The following is a 24,181-nucleotide window of genomic DNA, read 5'->3' on the forward strand; positions in this document are numbered from 1 at the left end:
TACCTGTGAAGGAGAGCGAGGAGGGTGAAATGGACAAGAGATGATCTGTGCGAATATGTGTATTTGGTAATAGAATGGCTCCACTAAAGCCTTCTAAGACCAGTGGAAGACCCCGTAGAAGCGGTTGGTTGACTTTCATCCCGAATCCCCCTCGGGCTGCTCCTCCTCTTGTCCCTCTCCCTCGATAATAAGGATCTCCTTCATCGACTCCTCCTATTCGATGGTCCGTTCTATAGCCTCTGCCAGCATTCACAGTATAGGCACCAGTCATGAAAGCTCCACCAGCAGCGCCACGCGAGATGCCGGCAAGTTCTTCCCCCGCCACCCCTGGTGTGGTACCTTGTCCGCCTCCTTCGTAGTAGTAATAGGGCCGATGGGTACGAAGATCGCCTCCCCCTCCTCCTCCTGCGATGCCTCGAAGAGGGAGATTTCCTTGAGATCGGTAATTCGAGATGTTCAGACGATCTACGTTGTTGACCGGGTTTCCCCACACAACAGAAGGATCGAAGGCTGGGGTGTCGACCCCACCTGGAAAGCCTGGTGCCAAAGCAGGAGGAGGAAGAGGTGAGCCAGCACCACCACCACCACGATGAGGATGATAGTCCCTGTCGAAAGCTGCTGCTGCTGGTGCTGCCCAGGGGTTGTTCCCAGGTCTTCCACTCTCTGAATGTGACCGTGTATAAGCCGGTCCTTGCCCGGCAGGTTCTTCATCTTGTCCGCCGCCGCGATTTCCTCCAAGAGCCAACAAAGGAGGAGAAGAACCGGTCGTTGAAGAATTCCATCCCCCCCCGCTCTTCGATATGTCGAGATGTTGTGCGATGAAGGGATGAATGCACCGAGAGAGAGCTGGCGAAGCAATATCAACAAAGGCTTCACATGGTGTAGGGGTACCTATCATGACACTTAGGCTATGGAGATCGACCCCCGCACCAACTTCCGTGAAGTGCTGTTGAAGTCGGAGAGAACAGCAAGCTAGAGCTCCTACGGCGACAGTTTGACGGGTTTTACTATCTTTTCGTTGATCTTCATCCAAGAGGAATCCAGGGACTTTATAAGCCGTGGAGAGAATTTGCAGTCGAGGAAGCATAGAAACAGCAGGGTAAACAGAAGATGATAACTCAGCAAATAAAGCTTCACTTATGAAGACATCGGAGGCTGTTGAGCAGCCGCTTGAGTCTCCATCAAAATCGCTACGATCACGACCACCACTACTGCTACTATCATCGCTACTATTGACATAGGTTCCAGAACTGCTTCGAGACAAAGATGGAGAAGTCCCTGTTGAAGATTGTGAGGAAGACGCTGATAAAGATGAAGACGATGATGATGCTGAGGCACCTCGAGGAGATGAACGCATAGGAGCCGTCCCACCACCTCCTACCCCATGCTTCTGGACCGATGGACCTTTTGAGATACGTTCAGAGGTGCCAGGTGGTGTCGCTGTGCTAGGGGTACCTGTACGACCTCCTACATTGGCATTTCCCGCCTTCAATAGATGGCCTCCATCTGTCCCTCCTCCTGCGGTCATGATGAGACCCCCTGGTGTACCTGTAGATGTCGTCATACCCCCATTGCCAGGCACGAATGATGTGGATGAAGCCGGCCCACCTGATGCTTGCCCTACGTTCGGGTTCCCTCCTGCTCCGGTTCCATTCCCTGTATGGACATTGCGATTGAGGAAGGTTTCATAGGGAGGTAAGACAAGCCAGACTTCTATGCCATCTAGATCAACCAGAACATCTTTGCGGCGTTGAGAGGTTCCTGAGACCTTGACGACTTGACTACGGTGGGCTGCAATGGAAGCTGCTTGGCCGACCCCTGAAAGAGTCTTGATGAACGAAGCCTTCAACAGAGAAGGTGCATGAAGAAGATAAGCTTCATAGTTCACAGGGGCAAAGCCTGTGCCTCCTCTCTTGCGATAGGATGTTAGGTGACGATGGGAAGGACGTGAGACGGAAGAAGATAGAGGGAGAAAAGGAGAATAGGGATGAGGAGAAGGTTTCCATTGATCTTCTGGAGATAGATAAAAACCAGCCGATCCAGAAGGATGATATGGATAAGGTAATGCCTTCCCAGGAGTCGCCTGATAATACCCACCACCAGGCATGCTATTAGGAGAAAGAGAAGGATGAGGAAGAGGTTGTTGACCTAAGACTCTCTGAAGATTGGGATCAGACGGAAGACTCCCTCCTCCTCCTGTCCCTGTGGGGAAGTTCGAGGCGGTGGTGGTCATGCCATCTGGATGAAGAGACCCACGATCACGGCGAGGAACTTTCAGAGGTCGGAAACTGAACAAGCCTTTGGACCCTCCCCGTCTGGGATATTCCGATTGAGTTCGACTGAGACTTCCATGGCGTCCTAATAGGCCTGAATTTCGATGTTGATAAGCAGCACTCCCAGAGGGGTTTGGGTAACCATGCTCTTCATCGACCAAGGTCGGTTCAAGATCTTCTTCATATGAATCGTCGTCATATTCGGTCACTTGAGATCCACGAAAGGCACCTCCTCCTGCACCTCCTGTTCCTGCTCCCCCATCTCCACCAGCACCTTTGACCATCTTTCTTTTTCCTCGACTGAAGAAGTCTTTGATCCGAACTACACGTCGCCCAAGTCGTTCACGACCTGATCGTTTTCCTAGGCCACCTGGACGTTTTCCAGATGTCTCGGTACCTGGTTCGGATCGAGCTTCGAGATCTTCTTCTTCTCCTCCTGCATCTGTCCACTTACTCTCTAAACCACCCCCTCCCAGATCTCCTGGGGGGGCAGGACTACCCATTCCCCCCCCCGCAGCAGGACTCCAGGCGCCTCCTCCCCCTCCTCCTGGTGGTGCCGGCCAGATGTTCCCTGTCTGGTTGTCATCCAAGGCGGTGGGTTGTGAATTCAGACGCGTTGTACCGCTGCCAAAGAGTAGACCTGTTGATCCACCTAGACGACGTCGAGACATGGAGGGTCTTGTTAAGCTCTCATGTGGCCGATATGAGGGGGGGACGGGAGGTTGCGAAGTAGGACTCGTTGCTGGTGTTGTATGAAGTAGCCCAGGTAAACTGTCAGTGGCTCGGATAGACGGGCCATCTCCAGTTGGGTGTAGAGGGAGGGGGGAAGGCGTTGGATGATACCTTGCATTGCCGGGAGGATGTGAAGCCGCTCCTGCTGTCCGACTCATTCGAAGTAACTGTCTGTTGGCTATAGAAGAGGGAGGATAACGAGATGAGTTTCGCCGAGTTGAACGGACTCGTGCATGACCCCCGTCACGTCCTGGGCGATCAGAGTACACACCTGAACCCTGAGGAAAAGACAAACAAAATGAGGAGCAAACACACCCCACAAGAAGTAAACAATCTGACACCACGACCAAGTCACGGGAGCGTGCCAGAGAAGACAAAGAGATAGAGAGGGAGAGATACACAGATAAACGGATGAAAGATAGACGAGTAAATAATATAGAAAGATAGAGAGTATCACACTCTTTGCCCTGTCGGTTTATATGCGAATCAAGAAAGCCGTTTTTTGATCCGATTCCCATGAAACCTTGCCTCATATCAAGTGGACTTGATCTCCCCAACTCTATCTCGCCATTGTGGATAACTCAAATCGATGAGCTTTCTCTCGATTCCCTCTCGACTTCACCACCTGCTTTTGGTCTTAACACCCCTCAAGTAGCGTAAATAAAGACAAGTCCATACATGCATGCCTCCATGCAATCTATCCAACCCCTCATAACCTGAGAATCGATGACCTAGCTATCTACGAACTTCCACCTGTCACAACCCAAGTGTCTCATCATCTCTGCTGTGTCTATTCTTACAGAAACAAGCAGTCAGCCCTTCCTCCCAGGCACCTTCAAAACGACTGTAGACGAGCCATCCACCATCGATAGAGAAGAAGACTCACTCAGATGAGAAAGAACACAAGCTCTCCTTGACAGGAGAAACAAAGAAGCCAGCCTGGAAGACATTGCCTAAGATAAAATCACCATACCTTGAATCCTCCCGGGAGTCTTGATCGAAGTTTCGTGAAGATGCCTTTATGATATTCTAAGAGACTACTTGTGTTCATTCTCCTAAGTGTCTTGACAGCGGAAGGGGGGGACCCAGCGGCTTCATCGTCATCGTCACTTCGGAGATCTTGTCCTCCCCCCCCTGGCTGATCGTGTGGAGATGTCGTTTTCTCCATCTGGGGATAGCCATCTCCATGATGGTGGTATCTTCCTCCCATTCCTCTGGCTTTTTGTGCATATCTTCGAGACTGGGCTTCGAGTTCCATTAATCTCTTCTCGAGAGGTTCTTGTTGAAGAAGAGGAGGGAGAAGAAGAGGAATCCCTACATCGGTGACATGTGAATAATCGAGGGGAAGTTCAAAGGATGGAAACATCATTTTAACAAGAGCCAACCCTCGTCTCTGTTTTAGCATTCGTAAAAGTTGGATTTCTTGTTCTTGAAGATGTCGACGTTTACTTAGAGAACTCCATGAAATCTCATTCTGAGCTCCCCCCTCTCCAAAACTAAGAGAATCGCGATCATCCCCCCCTTCATCTCTTCCTCCTCCTCGAGGAAACGGAGACGAAGAAGAAGACCCACCCCCTACTGCACTACTACTACTATTATGACGTCCACCATCACCACCTCCCCCATAGGTCCCCTCATATCCTTCGAATTCTTCTAGATTTCCAAAGAACTCACTTGCATCGCTGAAGGTGCGCGAAGGCAAATGAGATCGTTGGCTATACTCCCTCGCTCCTTCATGGTCACCGGGGTAATAATACCCTGCGCCCCCTTGATCACCCATGACAACTCCCCCAGAAGATGGCGAGGAGAAGGCATCATCCGTCTCGGCTAAGAGAATGGCCCCTGTGGTATTACTATTGATGGTAGCCTCAAGAGTCGATTGTTTATGATGAAGCAGTTTCTTCACACCAGCACCCAGGGGACAGAGAGCCGTTGAGAAACAACAGCTGAAATCAATGCCAGGATACATCACTTCAGCTGTTCTTTGCTGACGTAGGAAATCGAGGAACAGTAGCCCCCATCCAACTAAACTGACGACAAGATGAATCTGCGTTTCTACCCGCATCATAGCCACTTGGGCGGTGGCTTGGACAGCTTCAGATGATCCTTGAACCAGGAGCTTAAGGAACTTATCCTCTAACTTCCCGGAACGTAATGGAGGTGAGAAGCCAAGTCTCATTAGATTCTTTTTACCTGAAGTGGATGATGTAGGTGTCATCCCCGAAGGAAAGGTGGTCGGTTGAAATCCTCCAACACCCCATGAGCGAGATCCACTTACCGAGAATCCTGTCCCCCGTCCTGAGGAAGTAAAGCCTGGGCTCCATCCTGGAGGCGACGACGAGAAGAAAACTCCCCCCCCACCCCCAGGCCCTCCCGCTTGAGGAGTTCCACCTGGTGCATGAGGATGAGGAACAGTGAATAGGCGCCGAAGAGAAGATGTATTTCTTAAGAGATGTGATCCATCCTCCATGAAAATAGTTAAATTGCCAAGAGTCAACTCCAATGAAGAATAGAGAAATCCAGGAGAGGAATCTCCTGAAACAAAGGGGGTGGAATCATCTTCACCAGGGGTAATACAAACATACACTTTATCAACTAATATATCAAGTATAGCAGGACGCTGAGATAAGATGGATGAAGATGAAGAAAGATCACTCGAACTATTCTCGAGCATCGAGTTCATCATGGCAGGAGTCCATCCGACTCCTCCTGGATCATCAGGAGATTCCCCCCGTCCTCTCCGGGGCGATGGTCGTTGTAGTTCTTCGCCTCGACCATTCCTTCGAGGCAAGAGAGGATGTGAAGAATGAAGATTTTGGTCGTCTTTCTTCCCTCGATCACCGCCTTTCCAGTTGACACCTGTTCCACCATCTACACGAGCTGAGGCAATCACTGCAGACGCGTCAGGAATATTCGGGTCGTGCATGCGCGCTTGATCTAACAATTGGATACGAAGAACAGGTAAACCTAAGGTCATACGTCCTCCCCCTCCGAAGCCTTTCCCTCCTGCATCTGAACCCCCGCCATCGGTAGAAGGACATCGACTGATTCCATCCAACATCATGTGACTCTCCTTGCCTGGAGAATAGGAGACACCCAACAGCGCATTTGCACTGTTGACAGGACCTTCTCCCATCATGGCCCCCCCGTCATAGAGTGAAGGGGACTGCCGAAGCCCACCCATGGCAGGAGACACACGAGATGGAGGATTAAATCCAGACTTCGAAGGCTTCTTCAGAATCGGCAAGACAGCGGGACCTCCTAATCCACCACCCCCTATTATGTTCCCTCGATCTCCATGGCCACCTGCCCCATACATCCCTCCGGGTGGATGGAGGTACCCCCCTCCTACTACACCTTCCTTCGTTAGTACAGGATGATTTCCATCATAGCCATACCCACCAGAATACACAGGCCCACCCCCTGTCTGTTCTCCAGAAAGCGCAACTCCACCATAGACGTTCTGTGCGCGTTGCGACGGGCTGGCTCCCGGTTGAAAAGACTCGGGATGGTTACTAGGATGATAATAAGAAAGATCAACAGCCATACCATCTCTTGCGCCTCCTCCCCCTACAGGACTCACATTCCCCCCTCCGCTAAAGTAAGAATAGTCATCTTGTTGGTGTAGTAATACATGATGAGGCGGAGGGGCCGTAAACATCATCCCCGGATAGCGAGAAGGAGAAGAACGTGTCTGGGGGTGTCTAGTTGCTCCTCCGCCCCCTGTCTCATGATTTGCAGCGTGTGGATTATCACACGCAAACGTAGCTATAAGATCTGTACAGATAGTTGGTGTATGAGATAGAGCACTGCAACAACCCACATGATAATAAGGCATAGCTCTGAGAGGAATACGATGAGCCGGAACAGTCAGATAACGCGTAGGAAAAGGTAACATCCACGCAGGGACTTTCGCTGAAGCGAGCATGGCGGTGGCAGCTGGGAACGATACTTGGAAAGATTCAATACTAACAGAGAAGAACAGATTCATAGGTAATTGTCGTAGGAACGTTGATGCGAACGCCGCTGCCGCACGAAAGCTTCGAGAGGACTTTCCCCAGAGCTTATGATCAACGAGGTCGGCAGCTTCACGCTCTTCTCGTTGTTCTTCATCTTTCTCAGTGAACATGTCTTTCCCTCCCCGTCGTGAAGTGCTCTCTCCTTCATAGGCGGAAAAGCCATCACCTCTCTCTGTACGTAGTATAGGACCTCCCCCTACTGCTGGTGCTGGGGCTCCGACAACACCGCCTCCACTAGGGGGCATCTGTGGAAATGCAGCCGCGCCAATCTCAGGTGTATATACACCAGGGGGAGGAGCAGTCGTAGAAGGGACAGCGGCAGTTGCATCATGAGTTGGGGTGATATGATCAAAGTCGAAACCGGATGGGTGTTCATGATTATGTCGACCTCCTTGTTCTTCCCCGGGTCCTCCCCCGTTAGCCGTACTATAGATGTTAGCAGCAGAAGCAGAAGGGGAATTCCTTCGCTTATGATCACGAACTTTCTGACTAATCTCTGTCTTAAAGCGTTTAATCACTCCTAGTAAGTCGCCACTCGGATTCAAGAGACGCGTAAAAGATCTAACAATGAAGGGATCGACAGAACAGAACGTCGGATGAACCGAGACCTTACACATGAGAGAATTGGAACTTTCTCGATCATTTGGACCTTTAGACCGACCATCCGACATCCCATCACCGCCGCCACCCCCACCACCTCCTTCAAGATTCTCTGAGTCCTTCAGTCTGAAGAGAACGGTTAAATGATGACCTAGAGCTCGAGATCGAGAGCTTCGCGGTTTGATCGAAGCACCATCCGTCGCATGATCTTGTGGGTCATGATTTCTCATATCGTCACCTGACCGATGTCGATGATGAGGATGAAGCGAATCTGAATCATGTGAAGAGTTTGTCTGACAGGTGTAGTATTGGGTCGTGGGATCGAACCGAACTTTAGCTAGGTTAGATCTCTTCCCAACTCCCCCTGGCCCTGCTCCCCCCCCTGTCGCATCCGAGGAAGTCAAGAGACCACCTCCACCTGCAGAAATTTCATTCAATCCTATTCTATCTCCTCCTCCTAGACCTCTCTCAGCTAGATTCCGCCCCCCACCTTTCACTTGTCCAGATCGGAGAGCTTGTGCGTATAGATACAACTGTTGCGTGAGATGAGCTTGTTTCTTCTGAAGTTCTTCTCTTTCATGTTCCTGTTGCCTTCGAAGAAAGCCCTGTTCTTCTGCCGCTGCTGTCCGTGCCAGAACAGGGACAATCAAAGGACGTACACGTTGAGTTAGTAAAGCATAAGCAAAGAAAGGAGCACTCGGCAATGTCATCGAGACAAAGTCATCTGACCATAGCTCATGTAGTAAAAGGTTCATCCCCATTAAAGTACTCGCCGATCTCTGAACTTCGGACTGGGCCACAATCAACTCAAAAGGCAAATCCGCATCTTGAAGAAGTCCTCCTGTATTCTGATCACCACCTCTCAACCCCCCTCCCGTGCCTGGTAGACCTCCATAAGAGGGTCTTCTCCCATTCTCAGTTCCAGGCAACAAAGTTGCCCCGGTATAATCGACTTCGCCTCCCATCGCATCGCCCCGTACACCTGGACTTAACCCTCTCCCGGCACCACCCGCCCCTACAGTTGATCGTCTTTCTCCTCCTCCTCCTCCTGTCCTCAAATTCATGAGATAGTCATGAAATCGGGATCGACGACGATGTATCGTACGTGACACATCAGCAGCGGCTTCAGCAGCGGCAATAGCCCCCGCTGTTAAAGCCGCATGCGCGCCTTCACGAGCTCTGCTATGATAAATATGAAGAGGCGGTGCATTCAGACTGAAGAAACCTTGATGACCCGTAGCCGCCAAAGCCCCTGCCGCTGCGGCAGCACTCGCAAGAGCCGCTGGATGGGAGTGTGATGAACTACGCAAATGTGAAATTAAGAGACGAGATTTCGCTTCAGAAAAAGAATCCACATAGCCATCCGTACCCTTGAGGGGTGCCAAACCATCCCCACCCGCGCCGGTCACTCCTAGACGTGACAAAGAGCCTCCTCCGGGAGAGACAGATGTCCCGAATCTTCCTGAGAAATGATGTCGCAAGTGCTCTAGATGATTTGGCAGTTTTAAATGGTGACCTTGTGGATCTGCGAGACGTGAACGCAGTTGATGACTACCTCCCCTGTTATCCCCCGTTCCTTTTGTTGCTGTCCCTTGAAGATCTTGGAGCGGAGAGACGGTATGTGGTTGTCGACCTGCAAAGCTTGGATGAGGACCCAGACTACTTCTTACAGCTGAAGCACCCGTAGCAGACTGAGGCAAAGCAAGATGAGGTATCGGGGGATCATCGGAGAGAACCGAACTCATACCTGGGCGACCATCAGGAGACGTTGTTGCACCACGCTTCCCCACTCCCCCCCCAGGCACCTTCGGACTTCCTGTCACCCTAGGAGAGGGGGGGATAACGCTATCACCAAAGCCTTTCCCTGGTGAGAAAGACACTTCACCATAGCCTCCAGCGCCGCCTCCTCCTTTGCCGCCGCCTGCGAAGCGTCCATGTGTTGAAGATCCTGTCTGTATGTCTCGATCTCCTCCTAGACCCCCCGCCCCTGGATGCATCAGACTATCCCGATGCCGTCCAGAAGTGGCATCAACAAGAGGAGTAGAAAAGGCAGACAAATCGTCATCAACATAGAGAACATTCCAAACTGCAATACGTTTCACTGTCAAAGTAAAGGATTCAAGAAGGAGCGATGAGGGAGGTTCTTCTATAAGAGGAGGTGTCTCTCCTTGATCATCTTCGTCAAGCTCTCCTGGGGCTTCCGCAATATCTGTCATTCGCCAGTCTCTCTCATAACATTGGAATGGGGGATGGCGACCTTCAGAGTAAGGAAATAACGGAGCATTTCGATTGTCACGTAGGAGAAGTCCATCACGTCCACCATGCTTACCTCCTCCGGGGTACATCAGATGAGAGGTAGGTTCATCCATCATCCCAAGGCCATCTCGTCCCTTCCGACGCGAACCCCCTCCTAAGGCAGCACGATTCATATGAACTTCATCTAGAGGATCTACAGCAAAACTCCCACTACCAGTCTTTCCCATAAGTCCACCTCCCCCTGGTGTCGGGACTTTCCCCTGGCCATAGATACTCCCCCCAAGACTCCCAACACCCCCTCGTCCGCCTCCTCCTGCCATGGTCCCTGGGACTGTCAGGAGACCTGAAGGCCCACCAGCACCGCCGCCCCCCATGTTTAAAGGACTTGGAATATCTCCTTCACCCCCTGGCGAGAATGATGAAGGGCTGTTTAAACCCGATACACCATTGCCACCCCCACCAGGTGAATAGGCTCCGTTGACCCCTCCTTTACCGGAAGGAGCAACGGTCTGTGCCCTTCCAGCAAGAGCGGCTTTCTCGCCTTTTCCTCTACCAGGTATCCTAAAACCTTTGGCAAAGCCCCGACGTGTTGCAGTAGATCTAGGCGGACCTTTCAGCATACTTGATGAGATACCAGCGGCGGCCGATACCCCCCCTAATCCTGAGTCACGTTGACCATACACACCAGACCCACCAACACCACCTATGGCCCCACCAGGAGGAGAACTGCCAGGTATGGGAGAGGCGGGATCTTCATGTTGAAATAAAGGAGATAGAACATCTGTATCAGAGCGAAGACGAGTAGAACGTTTTCTCCACCATGCACCTCCTACACGAGAGCCCATCGGGGTTCTTCCATGGGCGGGGGCGTCTTTTCGTCGTATCCCTCCATCATCACTGGGCGTTCGTAGGAACGGAGAACCTCCCTCTTGACCTAACAGGAGAGGGTGTTCCTGTGAAAATCCCTCTGAAAGATCATGCTTTCGCCCAGAAGACAGTGTACGGAAGACAAGACTACTACGCCTCTTGGGCTGTTGACGGCGATTCGCTGCTACCGCTAAAAGCGTGGAACCTGAGCGAGTCCCTTGTCTATCCTGCAGAGTTGACATAGATGATCCCCCTTTACGTAGCCCCCACCGAGATTTCCGAGTGAAGAATCCCGATCCCGCTGGCTTTCTTAGTCCTCCGGATGTGGCCCCGATATCTGAATCTGTGACAACCCCTGAACATGGGGTGGGTGTTTGCGGGGGTGAGCGATCGCCATTCTCTTGTCCTTTCCTTCCTAAGGAAAGAGTCTGAGAATCAGCCTCTGTAGGATCATGAACACCACCACCAGCTCCTCTCCCCCCTTCTGTAGGATCTACCCCATCAGCATAGGAAGGTGATGCAGATGTCCGAACTCCTGTTCCATCACCGGACGACACCCCATCTGCTGTACGAGCATGCGTCGTCGTCGTTCCAAGAAAAATCCCACTTTCTGCTGGAGAAGGCAATCCTGCGGCTCCCCCACCTCGACCTCCCCCTCCATCAATGAAACTAGGGCTCCGGCTCTGATGATGAGGGTCACCTAAATATCGTTGGGGTGTACGGACACCGGCTTTTCCACTAGAACCTCCTCCATCGGAAACCTTGATATGCTCCTGATGATCCATCCCGTGAGCCTCACCGTCTACCCCCCCTAGACCGTCTCCACCACCGCCCCTTGGGACGGATATCCATGGTCTCCGTCGGCCACTTATCAACTCACCAACATCTTTACCATCTCCACCTCCTCCTCTTCCAAAGCGATCCTCTACATGGGGTGGCATCCCAGGCCAATACGGGGGGGTATCCTTCATATCCCCACTCCCCCCACCATAAGCTTCAGAAGAAGATCCCTGAGCTGGTCTTCTGAACCTCGGTGTGATCGTTTTACGTAACACCGCTGCATGCTGTGTATCAAAGAGAACAATCGAAGCCATCATCCATGTACAATTCCGAACAACCCCAAGCTGAAAACGCCATATACACGCTGAGACGGTCTGTTCTAAGACGGTTGGTTTAGGGAGAAACGATCTACACTTCGCTTCAAGAACTTCATTCTCTCGCTGAACGTCCCCTGATGCCCCCCCTCCTTCCCATCCTCGTGGAAGTTGGAAGTTACCATCATCAGATGCATGCAGGGCTTCACTTCCACGAGGAGGAGCAGGAGAATGACTTCCTTCTCCCCTAGGAGGATCCACGTCGATAGATGTGCCTCCTCCTTTATCTGTTTTCTCCTGGTGTTGCGATGAAGAGGACATTCCATCATTGGGTGTAGGATCGGGTGGAGGTGTACCTACAGATGTTCGGATTTCTAATGAGAGGACCGTCTCAATCTTCACCCCGATAGTCGGAGAATCGACGACAACTGTCCGTGAGAAAGCTTCACTTGGCCATAGAAATGCCGGAGCTTCACCGAGTTCATTGGCATGTCGATATCCGAAAAAATACGTTGAATAACTCTCAGGTGCGGGGGTAGATGAGGTTCTCGGTCCACCTGCTGGATAAAGACTTGGGATAAGAGTAGGAGAAGAGACACCACCGGCAGGAGTAGGTCCACCAGCCCCAGAGATCTTCGTAGTAGCAGTCGCCGTCGGAGGAGAGGTGTGACGAGGTGTCGTCATCATCTTGGCATCTATAACACCCCCACCTCCCCCTCCTAAGCTACCTCGACCTACTGCCGTTACTCCTCCGACTCCTTCACACTCTACTTTCGCTGCAGGGAGTATAACGTTCTCAAAAGCAGGAGGCCTCTGTATAGCGTAACAACGATATGCTGTATACACAATAGGGTATGGGAGCCATGGATGTGATGGAGGGCGACCTGCTACGAGCTGTCCAACCATCGAGCCTGTCGAGTATTGCCCACCATCGATGTAAGGCTCTCCTGCTGAAGCCCCAAGAACGTTGTCTCCCCCCCCTCCACGTCCCCCGAGAGAAGTCGTTGGATCTTCCGATATGGGGGTCGGCCATATAGACGGAGACGTTTGCGGTGGGGGATATGCTCTAGAAGAAGAAGAAACATTGGCATTCCTTGGGAGAATATCGACAACTGCTGAAGTCGTCGTCGCCGAGGTAAATGCAGCAGCAGCCGCAGGAGGTTGTTGAGATAGGAGATCTCCTCCTCCACCACGTGGACAAGCCACACTTCCCGGGTCCGTGTCGACTCCTGGAAAGGATGAGAGAATCGGCGGCCGGGCATCGGATGTGAGAAGATTGATAGAGATATCATCAAGAACAAAGCTCACATTAAGAACACGTGAAACGGTTTTCTCCTTTGCCCCCTCTGTGTCCCTAGCAACAAGAGATTGATCTCTTCCTTCTCCTGCCGACTGTCCCCTCTCTCCACTTGTCGAAATCTTCGTCTCACCACCTCGTTTTAGATCTTCACTCGGAGAGGGATAGACCTCCGAGACGGGTTCCATACGTATGGCGAGACCATCAGGACTTCTTCGCAAGGCAGCAGTTACCCCTGTCAATCCCTTCCTTTCTCCGGCTCCTCCTCCTGGTGAGAGAGATAACTCCTCATCTACCACATGAAATCTTGAAATAGGTGGACCTAAGGAGGAGGAATAACCTCCTTGAGGAACATTCTGCCGTCCTTCTCGTCCGTAGGAAATGCCTGGGTGATGTGAGACACGGCTACTCCCCCCTATAAAACCTGTTGTCTTGTCATTCCAAGGATGGCTACTAAGGGCTGGGGGAGGATAAGGTCGCATTATACCAGGAACACCACTAGCAGCAAAACATTCAGGTGACTGTATATTTCCTCCTCGAACGCCTTTTCGACCTCCCCCAAGTCCTGAAGGAGGCGAGACAGAAGGAGGAGTGGTTCCCCGGCCTTCTAAGAACATTCCTCTTTGATAAGCTACTGTATCAGCCAAAGGATGATACTGGACTGCATTGACAAGTGCACTACAACGTCGGGTTTCTGTGCGAAAGAAGGAGAGACAATGAAGGGCAATCTCGGTTACACAAGTTGTGAAGGAGACAGTGGGAAAGAGATGTAGAGAGCTGAGCTTTCCATTGACATGAGTTGAGCGATTTTCTGGATCCATCGCCAGATAGATAGCTACCTGAGGTAAAGCTGACAAACCACTTAAAGCCGGTTTTCGTTCATGGTGAGAAGGAGAAGAGACTGTCCCCCCTCTTCCATGATGATGATGATGCTGACGGAAGAACCACGCCCCATCTCCCCCGGTGCCTATAGAACGAGGGGGTTCATTTCCAAAGATGAATGTCTCTACAGGAACACTGGGATCTCCTGCGCCACAATAACGTCCGATCGTCGCTCCATCCTGAAGATTGAAGTCACCTAAGGATGCTGGAGAGAGATCATCTTCATCATCTAGAACGGATGCTGCCTCACGCTCAACAAGTTCTCGCCATTCATCTAAAGCTCCTGTTTGCGCATCGGCGGCACAAGCGTCACGCCGTTTGCGATTGCCAGGGAGATGACTGTCTTTACTATCAAGCACCCCAGACAACCAATTCACCGCTGCACCTCTTCGACTGGCTGTAACTCTCAATTCATCACGACCTGAGTGCTCCCCCGCCCCCCCCCCTTGCCGACTGTTACGACCTGTCAAAGATCGACCCTGACGTCCACCCCCTCCACCTGAGGGTGGGGGGTGAGATGATGATCCTCCTCCTCGACCGCCCCCCCCACCCGTTGTTGCGGAGTGTCTCATCGTGTTGGCATCATTCTCATCTGCTCCTGTGTTATGAAAGAAATCATTGCCAGCTAAAGAAAGGGTTCCATCCTTTCCCGGATCACCTCCAGACCCTGAAAGAGAGGTCTCTATCTGACGTCGATTCGGTGAACCTGTTGCAGAGTTTTCTTCATCTGTTATACATAGGTCATCAAGACCCCCAGGGGGAGCTCCCCCATTACCAAAGTCTCGGCTAGATCGTGTATCTTTTCTTGCTTCTGAACTTCCTCCAATGGGTTCTCTTTCGTCGAAAGATAACCCACGTAGTGACGTCTCAGGAGAAATGCGGTTCTCTGCATTGCCTTCTTGAGGGGGTAAACCAGCTAAGACTAAACCTAATCCCTCTGAGGTACCTCCTCCAGGGCGATCGGCTACTCGCAAACTCACGCTTCGACGTAAGATTGGCCGACTGAAACTGGCGCTATCCTCTCCCCCTCCTGGATTCTCATTGATAAGAACCCCATTCGTAGGAGGAGAAGAATTACTTTCATCTCCCCCCCCGGTTGTTCCTCGAGGTAGGAGACCCGTCTTCTCCATCTCACGTCCTCTTCGTGATGCTGGCGGAGGAGCAGATCGAGGACGTGAGCTCCGCGAATGTGAAGAGGATTGAAGTGGGTCATCTCCCCCACTGTTTTGTCGAGCCCCTCCACCTAGGCGTGAATGATGCTGATGAGGGTGACCGCGATCTTCATAGAGAGTCGTCGTCGCTGTACCTCTACGAGCGCTTCGGGGACTTGATGGTTCCATACCCTTCCGGCCGACTTTGCCTACATGTCTTTCTACCCATGTATTATCTCCACCACCTGCTATGCCACCTGACCAACTACTTGCTAACTGAGCTGCTGATTCGGCAGTTAGGCCTCCACCTCCATTGGAGAGAGTCTCACCAGATCGTGGCGCACCACTTGCTTTTCGTCTTCCTGTGGACGTCAATCCTGCTCCTCCTCCTCCTCGTGTCGTTTCTACACCTTCGAATCCTATACCACCTTCTCCACCTCCTCCTCGTCCATGCCCTCTCCCACCTGGATGCTCAGGACCTCCCCCCGGGATCGCCGTAGAAGAAGAGGTCTTGGCAGGTGCATGAACAGGCGGAGGATTGAAAGGACTCGATCCAGCCATTCCCATATACGCATGTTGTCGACACATAGAATGACGAGCTTCACTCGTACTGACACCCACATGAGAGACATGTTTACATAGAATGACACTCCAATAGGCTAAACCCACAGTACGTGACGATGATGCTTCATCTAAACATCCACTAGGAGAAGAACGAGGTCGCCTCGAACCACCCCGATTAACATCATAAAACGTTCTCCCTGTTCCTCGGCCCGTAGCATGTTGTTGGGGGCCTGGTGTCTCCTCGAGATTCCCTTGTGATAGGCTATGACTACTACTGCTGCTACCCATGAAGACAGTCGATGGACGACCTGGACCTAAATGGGGTGGGTGATGGTTATCAGGATAACCTATGGCTTTCGCTCCATAGGGTGATGAGGCCACAGGGTTGACATGGCGCATAAATAGCTCGCCGACCTTCGCTTTAACTGTTCTTTGCTTTCCTTTCATATCCAGTCTCATCTTGACATCCCCCGTACTCAAGGCAACAGCTAAAACTTGTGTAGCTGTATACACACCTAGATTCAACACACTGCATGCAACGACAACATGCTTAGCGCTGTTCTTCTTGGCCACTTCTGCCGCGGCCAAATGATCAGCTACGACAGCTGCCGCAGCTGTCCGAAGAGCTTTATAGCTCAACTGATTAGAGGTAAACTGCCCGCCCCCTCCTTGAAAACCTTCACGATAGGACTGAAGTATTGAGAGGCCTCTTTGATCTTTCTCTCCTTGCCGTCCTTCTTTCCATGCTCTTGCGCCGAGTAGATTTTCTCTTGCGCCCCTTCCTCTTCCTGGAGATACGCCATACACGGCTAACTTATGCTCGATCGCATAATCCAAATCATGGATCTGAGAAGAGAGTCCAGTCCCTTTCTTTAAGGTCTCAGATGTTGTCTCTCCCCCTCCTGCCCCCCCAGGGACACTCGAAGAAGATCGATGGTTCGAATGATAACTCATCGATGTTGTTGAACGGTTCGTCGCGTCATCCTTCGCTTCACCCATAGAACCTCCTGTCATAATCGCATCACCCCCCCCTATAGAAGACTTGCGAGGATACCCACCGCAGAAGTACTGTCCCAGACATTGTGTATTTAAGGCATGACTGGATTGTGATCCATCTCCCTCACCTCCACCTTGACGTTTCCTGCTCCCTCCTTCTGATGGATCGCCGTAGTACCACCCGAATCGAGGCATCACTGGGGGCAAAGAACAGTCAGACAAACATATACCGAAAGGAGGCAAATGATGGAGGTGACACCTACGGATTGGGACGTTCTACATAGACGTCTGGATACACTTGGACACGCTTAAAAACCCCCTCTGTAGAGCTTACGGAGCTTCAGAACTACTCAGACGCTAATATACATATAAGGTTGAAAGGTTACGCATGTCTATGGAGAGAGAGGTCTCCATAAGATAGAGTCGTTCCTGGAATAAGAAAGCAACCCTTCTTTCAACGTCATCGTGAAGATAAGAAGATACAGAGAAGCTTCCTTCCCAGGTGTATGTGGTGATGACATATACGTCGATTTTGAAGAGCTTCCCTCGACATAGCATCGCCTACACTCCAACTGACTTCATCCATACTAGACATGTCAGTCCAGCAACGACCCCGGAATCTCACACAGTTCCCCATCCCCTTTAGGACTCTACAATAGAGACTTACATGCTTCTGCATAGACACCACTCATAGGAGGATCAAGAGGTGGGACTCTTGCAGGGATTTGAATCCAATCATTCTCCTGTTGTCCTCCTCCTCGACCACGTTTATTTTTCTTATGAGGCTGCTGTCTTCGGTTGGTATTCTTCTCTAGATCACCAGGCAATGAAAATCCATCCTCTGGAATCTTTGCAGAAAATCTCGTCAGATCTAGAGGATCATCGGATGGCCCCCCTGCTGCCCTTCCTCTACTCGTATGACCGCCGCCTTCTCCACCAGGAGAATGATCATAGGGGGACTTCAATCTTCCTGCTCGTGTATGTAGACTCCTATGATCTAGAGCCCTAGTCTTCCCGTTTTTGTCTTGACCTGCAGACGGTGTCTCCCCTAGCTGGACTTGTGTCAGTAAGAGCTGAAACTGTCGAGCTTCGAGCTGAGCTACGATCTCGGATCGACGAGCGTTCAATTCTCGGAGGCTCCCCATCTGCTTTAACTTCTTCATCAGAAGATCAGGATGATGTAAAGCATCAGAAAAGGGATAGCTCGTAGGCAAGAAATACTTCCATGTCGCTCCGAGAGATAGCAGAGGTGTAGACACTCCCATATGAACACCTCTCACTGAAACCGTTACACGCTCTTTACGCACCCGTAACTGCATACAAACAAGCAAAGAATTGGGGAAGATGGGAGATGTCTCTCGAGGGAGAAGAAGAAAGATACATACGTCAAGAAAGCAAAGCATGAACGGACAATGTGGAGAAGGTAGATGAGAGGTGGCGAAGACTTGTCGATCATCACAAGAGATGCTGAATGTCTACTGTAGAGTTATAAGGTGTAGATGCACTTGCAGCCATTAATCATAGAGAATACCCCCGGACTAACGTGATGCATGAACCATCACCCTTCACTGTACACACACCCCTTATGACAGGATTGCTGGATATCTAGACCTCAGTCTCATCATGATTCACCTGCCTCATCAACCCCCTTCAATTGTCGTTTCCTTTACTACCCTTCTATCTTTACATCGCTTACGAACGTCTTGAGTTTCAGCTCCATTCATCTCTACCATACACATACTATCTATCCTAAGTCGACGTTGTTCTGGGTCAACATCTGTCTACCGATGATCTATCTGTACAGTAATCTATCTATCATCTATCTATCGCAACTGTCTATCACCATACCTATGCATCTATCTGTCTTTCTTGCATCTCTCTCTGACCAGCCTTCTATCTTCTTCACCAAGTTCTCTACAATGTGTCTGTCTTCCGGCTGTCTGATTCATCCCCCATGAACCCCTGAGACGTGTAGACACGTGCATGCTCCCTTCATTCAATCTTCTTCATAACCCCCNNAGTTTTTTCTACTCTACAGATTTCTGTAATTGTTTGAGAAGGATCAGCTTGGATAGCAGGCATGAGGAGAGCACCGAGAGTGACCGCCCCTACATCGACGTCGACCACTTGTTCTCCTAGAGGTCTTTCTTCTTTGATGAGGATTCGCGCTCTCTCGACAACCACTTGGACTCCTTCGGCAATACATTCGAGTCCGTTCGATTCGACAGGTTCACGTTCGGCTTCTAGTATGATTTCTTCATGTGTATCTTCATCTTCGTCTTCACTGCTGGTAGGAGCCATGCCAAATAAAGGTACGTCATCATCCTCACTCGAAGACGAAGAAGAAAAGACACTTGAACCTCCTCCTGACTTTCTCTCATCTTCATCGTCACCATTTTCACGATGATGGTGAGGGTCCCTGTTCTCCCCCCCCCCCCNNTTCTTCTTCTTCTCCCTTCTCCTCTTCTAGAGAGCTCGTCGTCATAGCTACTATCTCCACTTGCTGTCATCATGCTGTCATCTTCATCTCCTTCTTCACCCTCTTCATAAGATTCGTATTCTTCTTCTTCGTCATCATCATCTTCGAGATCATCTTCCATATCTTCTTCATCGTCTTCTTTCACAGAATCGCCTGCTCCCATGAACCCTGAGAATTTCGCTTCGAGCATCGTTAAGGCCCCTCCTCCTCCTGCCCTTGAAAGCTCCTCATTGGGTCCCCCATGGCCTATACGAATCATATCTGGGCCTATGCCTCCTGGGGAAAGGAAAGGAAGAGACAGATGCCCCCCATGGGGGCCTAGCCCTCCTAAACCAGCGGTAGCCCCATATCCCCCCCCCATATCTCCGAATGTTACAGCTTCTCCTCCATCACCCCACAGCGTCCCCCCTCTTTCACGAAGGCCTATCACACCCGTTCCTCTTGGCATTCCATAAGAAGACTCATCACACATCTCCGAGGGGGCATTCTTCGCATAGAAATGTAATAGACCTCTCGTATATGGACCTCGGGGATCTCCTTCAATACCTCCTCCGGGGAGGGTCAAACCCCCACCTCCAGGAATAGAGCCTCGATTTCGATGGTGGTCCTCTCCAAAGAGTAGTTGACGTGAGGTAACAAAGGAATGATCTTTCACCATATTCCTCAATTTACGTTTACTTATCTTAACGATGGGATCATCATTCACACCTTGGAAATCGCGTGTTCTGAATCGATGAAGGCTCCCCAAGACTCCTTGTCCTCCTCCTTCATCTCTCCCGTTCTGTCGACTCTTTATGTTGTCTCCCCTCCCATGAGGACCTCTCGTATGATCCTCATCACTCTCTTCTCCGGATTGAAGGGCACGTCCTCTTTTCGCTTCTTCTTCCTCTTCTTCATCTCGAAGACGTTGTTCATATTGAAGGTATGTATAGAGACGTCCATAATCTAAGAGAGACTGTCGATAGGCAAGTGTGATTTCTGCCATATGAATCGATGTGATATGATCCACACGTGTACAGTAGTTTACAGCGCATGCAAAAGCATCAAGAGTCGACTGTGGCATAAGAGGATCCACACGATAGAATCGATCTAAAGTGACAAAGGTCGTAGGGAGAAGATCAGCCATACTAAGCATCTCACTTCCTACAATGGACAGCTCTGGAATGGTGATAACTGTTTTCTTCTTGGCTTTAACTCTCTCTTCTTCTTCTTCATAAAACGTCCTATCTGAAATGAAGATACGCAACGTCTTTCGTCGATCACATCCTATAGGACCTACCACATCTCCACCTTCTTCTTGATCAGCACCACTGACCATTCCTCCTCTCCCAGACACAGCCAATCGATTCTTTCTACCATCTCGATGATCTTCATTCCCCCCTCCTCCTTGTCTTCTGATGTCTCCTCCCCCTCCTTCTCTTCCTTTTCCTCGTTGACGGAGGGCCAGAGTATTGGGTGAGGATGATCGGGTATCTCCTTGATCACCCCCCCCTCCTGTTGTCGACTTCTTCTTGTTCTCCTTTTGACCATCTGCATGCGGCGTCCCTATCTGATTGATATATGCAGCTAAGGTCGAGACAACCGATCCATGCTTTCCTTTTCCATCCGATATAGGACGCAGTCGAAATGACGTTCCGTCTCCCGTTTTCTTATCACCTGTAGACGAGGCAGTGAGATCTTCATCTGCATCATCGCCGATCTCTGCTAAATTCCTTCCGAACCCCCCCCCTCCTCCTCCTCCTGCGGCTTTTGTACCCGGGTCAGAAGAAGGAGAAGTAAACAGGTGACTGCCGCCTCGACCAGCGCCATGTATCATTCGTTGCCCTATAACATGATATTCTTCTTCTCCTCCTCCTACCCCTCCTTGAAGAAATCCTTGGGGAGGATATCGTACACCATCACGAGCCCCATTTCGAGAACCAAATCTTCCTCCAAATCGACTCTTCTTTCCATGGAGAGAATCTCCAGGATTCTCAGCATCAAAGCCTTCTCCTTTCTGCTGATCTGAAGATGAAGAAAATGAACACCCTCCTCCTGCGAAAGCTCTTGCTGGGACCTTAGCTAAACCTACACCCCAGCCTGTACGTGAAGGGGGGAAGGCCGGTAGATGTAACACAGTCGTCCATGAGCTAAGAGGGGAAGGCATGGCCGCTACTAAATACATGGGTAAAGCCGTCTGATAAGACAACACACCAGGGACAGTGGAAGAGAAAGAATTTATCACATAGGAACAAACATAAAGGAGCAAAGAAAACCACAGAAGCTTCTCTCTCTCCCTCTCTCTTTGAGACTTCCTGCTTCTCAAAGCTTAATCGTTCTCATGCATAAGAAGAAGAGTGTCTCTCTCTCCTTGCCCTCCCTCGCCCTTCTCCCTCCTCATCGTAGCTTACATCTATCGAATACAGCCTTATCACGTATAGCGGAGGTACTTATTCTTAAGAGACATGTGATAGGATAGAGATGGTAGATGAACAGGAATAAGACGAAGAACAAGAAGAAAACACTCTCTCTCTTCTTCTTCTTCTATGTCTGAACGTGTGGTGCGTTGCATGCAGTTGGCTAGTTACAATTCATCGTCGTGCCATACGAAAACACAAACGAACTGACCGAGTCTCTCCTTCCCTCTTCCTTCTTCTCACCTCTTTGTAAGCTGTCTCGTTCTCTCTTTCTCTTTCTTTCCTCTTGTGTGGAGCATAAACAGATACAGCTACTTCATCTCACTATCGCCAGAATACCTCCCTTCGTGACAAACTGAATCTATCTGTATAGATAGATAGATAGATCAAAGATAGACCAAAGATAGATAGATGAATAGATCAAAGATTGATACATAGGTCAAAGATGGATAGCTATCCCTCCGTTCATTTCAATATCCTCAGTGCAAGTCTCCTCTCATGTAGACATATTCATAGAGAGAGATAGAGACATTTAGATGCACACCTTAGGAAAGAGAGAGACAAAGAAACACAAGTAGGCGTTGACTGAATTTGGATAAATTCGAATGAATATCTATAATCCTATATGTGGTGGTAGGTGGAGACTTGTCGAGAAGAGAAGGAGTGGGTACCTGTATGGTTTCATCTCGTTTTGATCGTAGATAGCAGAGCTTTTCAAATCTCCTCATTTGCAGATTCATCATGCCTTTCTGAGCCGTTAGGAGATCGAGATAGATATCGTTACTCCTGACTGTATCAGACTTTTTCTTCTGATGGAAACGAAAGTCGCAGCTTAAGATATAGCACAGAGTGGTTAATGGCATAGGTGTTAGGACAGCTCCTCTTTCTGTGGTTTCTCGCAATCCTTGAAGCACGTCTTCGGCTTCACTTATCTCTCCCCCTAGGCCGTATCCTAGACTTCTTTCTCTTCCTCTTCTTGAACGAGATCTTCTCCGAAGATATGGCTCATGAGAGCTGCTGCCTTCTCCCCCCTCACGTCGACTAAAGTAACGTGCTAAGGTCGAATGATCTACAGCTCTTCCTTCACTGATGCCTCTTAATGAAGAAGAAGAATAACGTAGACTTGCTCTTCTTGGACGTCCTCCATCTCCTCCTGCTCCTCTTCCTCCAGCGATTCCCCGACCATCGTGTGCTCCAGGAAGAACATGCTGAGAAGCAGAGGCAACAGAAAGGGAGCTTTTAGATGATGAAAAAGGATGAAGAAGAGAGTCACGACCACCACCACCACCACCATCTCCTTCATCTCGATCACCACGACTCACCCCACGTCCTTCTCCTCCTCTTCCTTTTCCTCCTTCTCCTCCTGAAGCCTCTTGAAGAGATAGCAGACGCCCTAAGACTTGTGCTCCAGGTAGTGGAGGGGTTGTCGTTGCGTCACTGGCTGATCGAAGATAAAGCTCTAACCCCGATGGGCGGCGACGTCGAGAAGATTCATTTTCTTCTCTTGAATGGTCGCCAAGATGGTCTTCTTCACTCTTGTCAAGTAAAGAAGGAGAGACACCTCCTTCTGTCCTTGGTTCGGCTGTGAGATTTCTTCGATGAGAATGGAAAGATCGTCTCTTCGAAGAAAGAACAGAGCTCCCTCGTCGCTTACTTGTCCTTCGATTCATTCCTCTTCGTTTGCCGGGGAGACGTCTTTCATCTCCCTCGCCTCCAAGGGCATCCTCTGGTGTTGCTCCTCTTCTTCTTCCTCCTCCTTTTATTCTTGTTGAGCCATATGTAGAGCGATAAGGATCTACTTCTTCTTCGAGACCTTCACGATAAGCATCAAGAGGAGATCGAGTAATGGAATGGGTGCCTGAGAGACCAAATCGACTATGATGGACCAGGGTTGATAGACGTGATCTTCTTCGTGAACTGAAGAGATTAGCAGGAAAGTTGATGTGCATACCACTCTTAATCATAGGCAAAAGCTCGAGCCATAAATTGGGGACAATCACTTGAAGCTCGCCATCTGAAAAGAACCATCTCTTCCCCCCAAACCCTCCTTCTTGGCCTTCCGCTTCAACAGCCTGTCCTTCTATGAAAAACTCATCCTGTTGATCTTGTGCTCCTTCTTCTCCCTCTGCTCCTCCTCCTTCTCGACTTCGATCCAAGGTCTTTCTCTTACTTCTCTTCTTACCTTCTCCTTTTGATCGGGGGCGAGTCGTAGACGAAGAAGGGGAATGTCCTTCTCCTTCTCCCGCGATGCCATGGAGGAGATGATCCTGGTCCTCTTCATCGTCATCTTCTTCGTCTTCTTCGCTACTGCCACTACTACTCTCTTGACGACAGAATTCAGGCGCACACCCCGTACAAGAGAGAGGATTTGAAGGAGTCCCAAAGGTCACTGCGCGAAAGACTTGCTTGCGGAGAAGAGCCGCAGACATGCCGTCCTTCCACGATAGACTATCTTCAGCTAACTGTCGTAGTCGAAGAATCAAAGATAATGGGGAAGAATACTCAAACTCATTCATAAACTTCTCCAAATCATCTTCCGGATTCGTCTAAAAACAAAAAAGAAAGAAAGAGTGAG

General features: G+C 50.2%; 1 protein-coding gene across 1 annotated transcript in view; it reads right to left on the minus strand.

Annotated features, from left to right (window-relative positions):
- Positions 1–24,181, minus strand: part of CSUI_003960 (amine-terminal region of a tm vesicle-mediated sorter) — a 52,756-nt gene that overhangs the window by 21,802 nt on the left and 6,773 nt on the right. Inside the window, exons 6-10 of the mRNA XM_068064155.1 lie at positions 22,278–24,152; positions 18,763–21,386; positions 17,399–18,044; positions 3,979–16,928; positions 4–3,283 (exon numbers count right to left, since the gene is read on the minus strand). Coding sequence (XP_067923871.1) covers positions 4–3,283; positions 3,979–16,928; positions 17,399–18,044; positions 18,763–19,032 — 17,146 coding nt within the window. The 5' untranslated portion in view covers positions 19,033–21,386; positions 22,278–24,152. The remainder of the gene's footprint in view (positions 1–3; positions 3,284–3,978; positions 16,929–17,398; positions 18,045–18,762; positions 21,387–22,277; positions 24,153–24,181) is intronic.

Source organism: Cystoisospora suis (assembly GCF_002600585.1).
Source record: "Cystoisospora suis strain Wien I chromosome Unknown contig_1785, whole genome shotgun sequence".
Lineage (NCBI taxonomy): Eukaryota > Apicomplexa > Conoidasida > Eucoccidiorida > Sarcocystidae > Cystoisospora > Cystoisospora suis.